This window comes from Oncorhynchus clarkii, chromosome 6 (assembly GCF_045791955.1).
Source record: "Oncorhynchus clarkii lewisi isolate Uvic-CL-2024 chromosome 6, UVic_Ocla_1.0, whole genome shotgun sequence".
In the NCBI taxonomy this organism is placed as follows: domain Eukaryota; kingdom Metazoa; phylum Chordata; class Actinopteri; order Salmoniformes; family Salmonidae; genus Oncorhynchus; species Oncorhynchus clarkii.
In genome coordinates this window covers 88,114,428-88,124,818 of record NC_092152.1, presented here as the reverse complement: position 1 = coordinate 88,124,818, position 10,391 = coordinate 88,114,428, and the positions used below count along the sequence as shown (strand labels likewise).

Here is a 10,391-nt window from a genome sequence, read left to right as displayed (position 1 = left end):
CCTCTCCTCTCCTCTCCTCTCCTCTCCTCTCCGTCTGTTAACAGACTGTTCCTCTCCTCCTCTCCTCTCTGTCTGTTAACAGACTGTCCCTCTCCTCTCCTCTCCTCTCCTCCTCTCCTCTCTGTCTGTTAACAGACTGTTCCTCTCCTCCTCTCCTCTCTTGTCTGGGTTTGTAAATATGTGTGTGTGTCTGGGTTTGTGTGTGTGTGTGTGTGTGTGTGTGTGTGTGTGTGTGTGTGTGTGTGTGTGCTTACGTGCGTGTGTGTGTGTGCATGGTTCTGTCTGTACACTTAGGGTTCAGGGTAGTTAACTGTGTCGTGCTACAGGACTGACTCATCTCATTCCATCTCTCCCCGTAGCAAAGAGCCTGCGTCCCAAATGCCTCCTCTCCTCCCTATAAGGTTCCATTTGGTACAACAGGCTGTGAGTGAAGCTGGGGTCACAACCCTGCCCTGGTACATTCAGTACATCTGGTTGATCAGAGTCCCACTCAAAGCTACCATCTCTTCCATTGACAACTACAGTACATCTCAAAGCTACCATCTCTTCCATTGGCATCTACAGTTCACCTCAAAGCTACCATCTCTTCCATTGACATCTACAGTACATCTGTTAGAGTGAAGGGGAAATTATGCTTCATTAAGGTTCACCTCATAGCTAATGGACTCTATGGTACGTCTCAAATGGCACCCTATTTGCCATATAGTGCACTACTTGTGTTCATGGGTTCTGGTCAAAAGTAGTGCAGTATATTAGGGAATAGGGTTCTGGTCAAAAGTAGTGCACTATATAGGGAATAGGGCCCTGGTCTAAAGTAGTACCACTATATAGGGAATAGGGCTATGGTCTATAGTAGTACCACTATATAGGGAATAGGGCCCTGGTCTATAGTAGTACCACTATATAGGGAATAGGGCTCTGGTCTATAGTAGTACCACTATATAGGGAATAGAGCCCTGGTCTATAGTAGTACCACTATATAGGGAATAGGGCTCTGGTAATAATAGTGTATATTGTATAGTAGTATAGTACAGTAATACTAATAGTGTATATAGTATAGTACAGTAATAATAATAGTGTGTATAGTATAGTAGCATAGTGCAGTAATAATAATAGTGTATATAGTATAGTACAGTAATAATAATAGTGTATATAGTATAGTAGTATAGTACAGTAACAATAATAGTGTATATAGTATAGTACAGTAATAATAATAGTGTGTATAGTATAGTAGTATAGTGCAGTAATAATAATAGTGTATATAGTATAGTACAGTAATAATAATAGTGTATATAGTATAGTAGTATAGTACAGTAATACTAATAGTGTATATAGTATAGTACAGTAATAATAATAGTGTGTATAGTATAGTAGTATAGTGCAGTAGTAATAATAGTGTATATAGTATAGTACAGTAATAATAATAGTGTATATAGTATAGTAGTATAGTACAGTAGTAATAATAGTGTGTATAGTATAGAACTGTAATAATAATAGTGTATATAGTATAGTACAGTAATAATAATAGTGTATATAGTATAGTAGTATAGTACAGCGGTAATAATAGCGTATATAGTATAGTACAGTAATAATAATAGTGTATATAGTATAGTACAGTAATAATAATAGTGTATATAGTATAGCAGCATAGTACAGCAGTAATACTAGTGTGTATAGTATAGAACAGTAATAATAATAGTGTATATAGTATAGTACAGTAATAATAAGTGTATATAGTATAGTAGTATAGTACAGTAGTAATAATAGTGTATATAGTATAGTACAGTAATAATAATAGTGTATATAGTATAGCAGTATAGTACAGTAATAATAATAGTGTATAGTAGTATAGTACAGTAATAATAATAGTGTATATAGTATAGTAGTATAGTACAGTAGTAATAATAGTGTGTATAGTATAGTACAGTAATAATAATAGTGTATATAGTATAGCAGTATAGTACAGTAATAATAATAGTGTATAGTAGTATAGTACAGTAATAATAATAGTGTATATAGTATAGTAGTATAGTACAGTAATAATAATAGTATATATAGTATAGTAGTATAGTACAGTAATAATAATAGTGTATATAGTATAGTACAGTAATAATAATAGTGCATATAGTATAGTAGTATAGTATAGTAATAATAATAGTGCATATAGTATAGTAGTATAGTACAGTAATAATAATAGTGTATATAGTATAGTAGTATAGTACAGCAATAATAAGTGTATATAGTATAGTACAGTAATAATAATAGTGTGTATAGTATAGAACAGTAATAATAATAGTGTATATAGTATAGTACAGTAATACTAATAGTGTATATAGTATAGTAGTATAGTACAGTAATAATAATAGTGTGTATAGTATAGAACAGTAATAATAATAGTGTATATAGTATAGCAGTATAGTACAGTAATCATAATAGTGTATATAGTATAGTAGTATAGTACAGTAATAATAATAGTGTATATAGTATAGTAGTATAGTACAGTAATAATAATAGTGTATATAGTATTGTAGTATAGTACAATAATAATAGTGTATATAGTATAGCAGTATAGTACAGTAATAATAATAGTGTATATAGTATTGTAGTATAGTACAGTAGTACTAATAGTGTATAGTAGTATAGTGCAGTAATAATAATAGTGTATATAGTATAGTAGTATAGACAGTAATAATAAGAGTGTATATAGTATAGGAGTATAGTACAGTAGTACTAATAGTGTATATAGTATAGTACAGTAATAATAATAGTGTATATAGTATAGTAGTATAGTACAGTAATAATAATAGTGTATATAGTATAGTACAGTAATAATAATAGTGTATATAGTACAGTAGTATAGACAGTAATAATAATAGTGTATATAGTATAGTAGTATAGCACAGTAGTACTAATAGTGTATATAGTATAGTACAGTAATAATAATAGTGTATATAGTATAGTAGTATAGTACAGTAATAATAATAGTGTATATAGTATAGTAGTATAGTACAGTAATAATAATAGTGTATATAGTATAGCAGTATAGTACAGTAATAATAATAGTGTATATAGTATAGCAGTATAGTACAGTAATAATAATAGTGTATATAGTATAGGACAGTAATAATAATAGTGTATATAGTATAGTAAGTACGGTAATAATAATAGTGTATATAGTATAGTACAGTAATAATAATAGTGTATATAGTATATTACAGTAATACTAATAGTGTATATAGTATAGTACAGTAATAATAATAGTGCATATAGTATAGTAGTATAGTACAGTAATAATAATAGTGTATATAGTATAGTAGTATAGACAGTAATAATAATAGTGTATATAGTATAGTAGTATAGTACAGTAGTACTAATAGTGTATATAGTATAGTACAGTAATAATAATAGTGCATATAGTATAGTAGTATAGTACAGTAATAATAATAGTGTATATAGTATAGTAGTATAGTACAGCAATAATAAGTGTATATAGTATAGTACAGTAATAATAATAGTGTGTATAGTATAGAACAGTAATAATAATAGTGTATATAGTATAGTACAGTAATACTAATAGTGTATATAGTATAGTAGTATAGTACAGTAATAATAATAGTGTGTATAGTATAGAACAGTAATAATAATAGTGTATATAGTATAGCAGTATAGTACAGTAATCATAATAGTGTATATAGTATAGTAGTATAGTACAGTAATAATAATAGTGTATATAGTATAGTAGTATAGTACAGTAATACTAATAGTGTATATAGTATTGTAGTATAGTACAGTAATAATAATAGTGTATATAGTATAGTAGTATAGTACAGTAATGATAATAGTGTATATAGTATAGTACAGTAATAATAATAGTGTATATAGTATAGTACAGTAATAATACTAGTGTATATAGTATAGTACAGTAATAATAATAGTGTATATAGTATAGTACAGTAGTAATAATAGTGTATATAGTATAGTACAGTACTAATAATAGTGTATATAGTATAGTAGTATAGTACAGTAGTAATAATAGTGTATATAGTATAGTACAGTAATAATACTAGTGTATATAGTATAGTAGTATAGTACAGTAATAATAATAATATTGTATATATTATAGTACAGTAATAATACAAGTGTATATAGTATAGTACAGTAATAATACTAGTGTATATAGTATAGTACAGTAATAATAATAGGGTATATAGTATAGTAGTATAGTACAGTAGTAATAACAGGGTATATAGTATAGTAGTATAGTACAGTAATACTAATAGTGTATATATTATAGTACAGTAATAATACTAGTGTATATAGTATAGTACAGTAATAATACTAGTGTATATAGTATAGTGCAGTAATAATACTAGTGTATATAGTATAGTACAGTAATAATAACAGTGTATATAGTATAGTACAGTAATAATAATAGGGTATATAGTATAGTAGTATAGTACAGTAGTAATAATAGGGTATATAGTATAGTAGTATAGTACAGTAGTAATAATAGGGTATATAGTATAGTAGTATAGTACAGTAGTAATAATAGGGTATATAGTATAGTAGTATAGTACAGTAGTAATAATAGGGTATATAGTATAGTAGTATAGTACAGTAATAATAATAGGGTATATAGTATAGTAGTATAGTACAGTAGTAATAATAGGGTATATAGTATAGTAGTATAGTACAGTAGTAATAATAGGGTATATAGTATAGTAGTATAGTACAGTAGTAATAATAGGGTATATAGTATAGTAGTATAGTACAGTAGTAATAATAGGGTATATAGTATAGTAGTATAGTACAGTAGTAATAATAGGGTATATAGTATAGTAGTATAGTACAGTAGTAATAATAGTGTATATAGTATAGTAGTATAGTACAGTAGTAATAATAGGGTATATAGTATAGTAGTATAGTACAGTAATAGTAATAGTGTATATAGTATAGTAGTATTGTACAGTAGTAATAATAGTGTATATAGTATAGTACAGTAATAATACTAGTGTATATAGTATAGTAGTATAGTACAGTAATAATAATAATATTGTATATATTATAGTACAGTAATAATACAAGTGTATATAGTATAGTACAGTAATAATACTAGTGTATATAGTATAGTACAGTAATAATAATAGGGTATATAGTATAGTCGTATAGTACAGTAGTAATAATAGGGTATATAGTATAGTAGTATAGTACAGTAATACTAATAGTGTATATATTATAGTACAGTAATAATACTAGTGTATATAGTATAGTACAGTAATAATACTAGTGCATATAGTATTGTACAGTAATAATACTAGTGTATATAGTATAGTACAGTAATAATAACAGTGTATATAGTATAGTACAGTAATAATAATAGGGTATATAGTATAGTAGTATAGTACAGTAGTAATAATAGGGTATATAGTATAGTAGTATAGTACAGTAGTAATAATAGGGTATATAGTATAGTAGTATAGTACAGTAGTAATAATAGGGTATATAGTATAGTAGTATAGTACAGTAGTAATAATAGGGTATATCGTATAGTAGTATAGTACAGTAGTAATAATAGGGTATATAGTATAGTAGTATAGTACAGTAATAATAATAGGGTATATAGTATAGTAGTATAGTACAGTAGTAATAATAGGGTATATAGTATAGTAGTATAGTACAGTAGTAATAATAGGGTATATAGTATAGTAGTATAGTACAGTAGTAATAATAGGGTATATAGTATAGTAGTATAGTACAGTAGTAATACTAGGGTATATAGTATAGTAGTATAGTACAGTAGTAATAATAGGGTATATAGTATAGTAGTATAGTACAGTAGTAATAATAGGGTATATAGTATAGTAGTATAGTACAGTAGTAATAATAGTGTATATAGTATAGTAGTATAGTACAGTAGTAATAATAGGGTATATAGTATAGTAGTATAGTACAGTAATAGTAATAGTGTATATAGTATAGTAGTATTGTACAGTAGTAATAATATAATATAGTAAACTGTGTCTGGTATCTCTCCAGTCCAAGACTACCTGTCTATTTCCCCGCCCGCTGATTGGCAGGGTTTAACCTGAAGTTCTGTTCTGACGACCCGCACAAATACGGTTCAAATCCATTAAGCAATTAGTAATGACGCATTTCACATTCAACTACTGGACTAAAGCTCCCTAAGAAGTTGAATAAAAACATGACCTAAGTACAGGAGTACAGTGTGTGATGTGTGTCCTGCTCCATCTACTCACCGTGTACCCGGGGGCACAGACGCAGGCTCCGGTGAAGCCCTCGCAGTCGGCTCCGTTGGCACACGCACATGCCTCCTTACATCCCTCGCCATAGTAACCTGACGGACAGGTCTCGTTGCAGAACAGACCCGCCCACCCCGCCGCGCACGCACACTCCCCCGACAACGGATGGCAGCTGGGAATGGAGAAGAGAGGAGAACAGAGAAGTGAGGAGAGAGGAGAAGAGAGGAGAGAAGAGAGGAGAAGAGAGGAGAAGAGAGAAGAGGAGAGAGCAGAGGAGAAGAGAGAAGAGAGGAGAAGAGAAGAGAGGAGAAGAGAGGAGAGAGGAGAAGAGAGGAGAGGAGAGAGGAGAAGAGAGGAAAACAGAGAAGAGGAGAGAGGAGAAGAGAGGAGAAGAGAGGAGAACAGAAGAGAGGAGAGAGGAGAAGGGAGGAGAGGAGAGAGGAGAACAGAGGAGAACAGAGAAGAGAGGAGAACAGAGAAGAGGAGAGAGGAGAAGAGAGCAGAGGAGAAGAGAAGAGAGGAGAAGAGGGGAGAACAAAGAAGAGGAGAGAAGAGGAGAGAGCAGAGGAGAAGAGAAGATAGGAAAAGAGAAGAGAGGAAAAGAGAGGAGAGGAGTGAGGAGGAGAGAGGAGAAGAGAAGAGAGGAAAAGAGAGGAGAGGAGTGAGGAGGAGGGAGGAGAACAGAAAAGAGGAGAGAGGAGAAGAGAGCAGAGGAGAAGAGAGGAGAAGAGATGAGAAGAGAGGAGTGAGGAGAACAGAGGAGGAGAGAGGAGGAGAGATGAGGAGAGAACAGAGAAGAAGAGATGAGAAGAGAGGAGTGAGGAGAACAGAAAAGAGGAGAGAGGAGAAGAGATGAGAAGAGAGGAGTGAGGACAACAGAAAAGAGGAGAGAGGAGAAGAGAGCAGAGGAGAGGAGATGAGAGGAGAGCAGAGGAGAACAGAGGAGAACAGAGGAGGCTTATGATAGATAGTCTCTGTCTGTTGATACACTCTTAGAAAAAAAGTTGCTATCTAGAACCGACAAGGGTTCTTCCGCTGTCCACATAGGAGAACCCTTTGAAGAACCCTTATTGGTTCCATGTAGAACCTTTTCTACCTGAATCCAAAAATGGTTCTACCTGTACAGCCGAAGAACAGTAGAACAATGTACAGTAGTGTACAGTAGAATAGAGACTGTACTGGCTGGCTGCTGAACGTGTAGCAGAGCACCCCAACACCACATGGGTCATTCCACTTAGTCACAACAACGTTCAACTCCCATCCCAGGTATGTTAATGAGAACACAGCCATGAAAATGATATATTGGAGAGCAGATGTTTTACTGGTGTTGGGGCCATCAGACCACCGTTCTTTCAAGGAAACTATTTTGTAAATAGGTTGTTTTTAACAGTGCCAACCGCCCTGCTAAACACATAGAGACTCTGTATGTAACACTGGATAAAAACTAACATTGATCTCAATGTACACTGCTCAAAAAAATAAAGGGAACACTTAAACAACACAATGTAACTCCAAGTCAATCACACTTCTGTGAAATCAAACTGTCCACTTAGGAAGCAACACTGATTGCCAATAAATTTCACATGCTGTTGTGCAAATGGAATAGACAACAGGTGGAAATTATAGGCAATTAGCAAGACACCCCCAATAAAGGAGTGGTTCTGCAGGTGGTGACAACAGACCACTTCTCAGTTCCTATGCTTCCTGGCTGATGTTTTGGTCACTTTTGAATGCTGGCGGTGCTTTCACTCTAGTGGTAGCATGAGACGGAGTCTACAACCCACACAAGTGGCTCAGATAGTGCAGCTCATCCAGGATGGGACATCAATGCGAGCTGTGGCAAGAAGGTTTGCTGTGTCTGTCAGCGTAGTGTCCAGAGCATGGAGGCGCTACCAGGAGACAGGCCAGTACATCAGAAGTTGTGGAGAAGGCCGTAGAAGGGCAACAACCCAGCAGCAGGACCGCTACCTCCGCCTTTGTGCAAGGAGGAGCAGGAGGAGCACTGCCAGAGCCCTGCAAAATTAACTCCAGCAGGCCACAAATGTGCATGTGTCTGCTCAAACGGTCAGAAACAGACTCCATGAGGGTGGTATGAGGGCCCGACGTCCACAGGTGGGGGTTGTGCTTACAGCCCAACACTGTGCAGGACGTTTGGCATTTGCCAGAGAACACCAAGATTGGCAAATTCGCCACTGGCGCCCTGTGCTCTTCACAGATGAAAGCAGGTTCACACTGAGCACGTGACAGACGTGACAGAGTCTGGAGACGTCTGGGAGAATGTTCTGCTGCCTGCAACATCCTCCAGTATGACCGGTTTGGTGGTGGGTCAGTCATGGTGTGGGTTGGCATTTCTTTGGGGGGCCTCACAGCCCTCCATGTGCTCACCAGAGGTAGTCTGACTGTCCATTAGGTACCGAGATGAGATCCTTAGACCCCTTGTGAGACCATATGCTGGTGCGGTTGGCCCTGGGTTCCTCCTAATGCAAGACAATGCTAGACCTCATGTGGCTGGAGTGTGTCAGCAGTTCCCTTTATTTTTTTGAGCAGTGTATAATTGGGGCCTAGTGGTTAGAGTGTTGGACTAGTAACCAGCAGGTAGCCTAGTGGTTAGAGTGTTGGACTAGTAACCAGCAGGTAGCCTAGTGGTTAGAGTGTTGGACTAGTAACCAGCAGGTAGCCTAGTGGTTAGAGTGTTGGACTAGTAACCAGCAGGTAGCCTAGTGGTTAGAGTGTTGGACTAGTAACCAGCAGGTAGCCTAGTGGTTAGAGTGTTGGACTAGTAACCAGCAGGTAGCCTAGTGGTTAGAGTGTTGGACTAGTAACCAGCAGGTAGCCTAGTGGTTAGAGTGTTGGACTAGTAACCAGCAGGTAGCTTAGTGGTTAGAGTGTTGGACTAGTAACCAGCAGGTAGCCTAGTGGTTAGAGTGTTGGACTAGTAACCAGCAGGTAGCCTAGTGGTTAGAGTGTTGGACTAGTAACCAGCAGGTAGCCTAGTGGTTAGAGCGTTGGACTAGTAACCAGCAGGTAGCCTAGTGGTTAGAGTGTTGGACTAGTAACCAGCAGGTAGCCTAGTGGTTAGAGTGTTGGACTAGTAACCAGTAGGTAGCCTAGTGGTTAGAGTGTTGGACTAGTAACCAGCAGGTAGCCTAGTGGTTAGAGTGTTGGACTAGTAACCAGCAGGTAGCCTAGTGGTTAGAGTGTTGGACTAGTAACCAGCAGGTAGCCTAGTGGTTAGAGCGTTGGACTAGTAACCGAAAAGTTGTAAGCTCGAATCCCCGAGCTGACAAGGTAAAAATCTGTTGTTCTGCCCCTGAACAAGGCAGTTAACCCCACTGTTCCTAGGTAGGCCGTCATTGTAAATAAGAAATTGTTCTTAACTGACTTTCTTAGTTGAAGATAAAACTAAATATAAAATAATCATCATTGATCAGCAGACAAGCTTTTTATCTACCAACTTTCATCCTCCTCCTCATCTTCCTCCTCATCCTCCTCATCTTCCTCCTCCTCCTCATTCTCCTCATCTTCCTCATCCTCCTCCTCATCTTCCTCCTCCTCATTCTCATCCTCCTCATCTTCCTCATTCTCATCCTACTCCTCTTCCTCCTCCTCATTCTCCTCCTCCTCCTACTCTTCCTCTTCCTCCTCATCCTCCTCCTCTTCCTCCTCCTCCTCATCCTCCTCATCTTCCTCCTCTTCTTCCTCCTCCTCCCCTCCTCCTTTTCATCCTCTTCCTCCTCATCCTCCTCCTCCTCTTCCTCATCCTCCTCTTCCTCCTCTTCCTCCTCATCCTCCTTCACTGTTTGAAGAAATGCTACTTTATCTCAAAACAGCCTAATTCAGAATAGACCGTATTTATCACAGATGAGTCCATACAGACGGTACCTGAGTGTGTTTGAGGCGTTACAGGGACAGTATTTATCACAGATGAGTCCATACTGTCCAGAGGGACAGAACCTGTCCTGACAGCTCGGACCTTTGAACCCCTCGTCACACAGACAGGCCCCGTTGACATGGTAACACCTCGCTCTGTTCTGACAGTCACACTTATGTGAACACTGAGGACCGTACGACCCCCCCGGACACTCCTCCTGACATCTGGAGAGAGAGAGAGAGGGAGAGAGAAAGAGAGAG

The 10,391-nt window shown here is 36.2% G+C and overlaps 1 protein-coding gene across 1 annotated transcript in view; it reads right to left on the bottom strand.

The window, feature by feature from the left end:
* Window positions 1-10,391, bottom strand: part of LOC139412477 (multiple epidermal growth factor-like domains protein 11) — a 204,517-nt gene that overhangs the window by 98,638 nt on the left and 95,488 nt on the right. The window contains exons 5-6 of the mRNA XM_071159266.1: window positions 10,143-10,355; window positions 6,258-6,432 (exon numbers count right to left, since the gene is read on the bottom strand). Coding sequence (XP_071015367.1) covers window positions 6,258-6,432; window positions 10,143-10,355 — 388 coding nt within the window. The remainder of the gene's footprint in view (window positions 1-6,257; window positions 6,433-10,142; window positions 10,356-10,391) is intronic.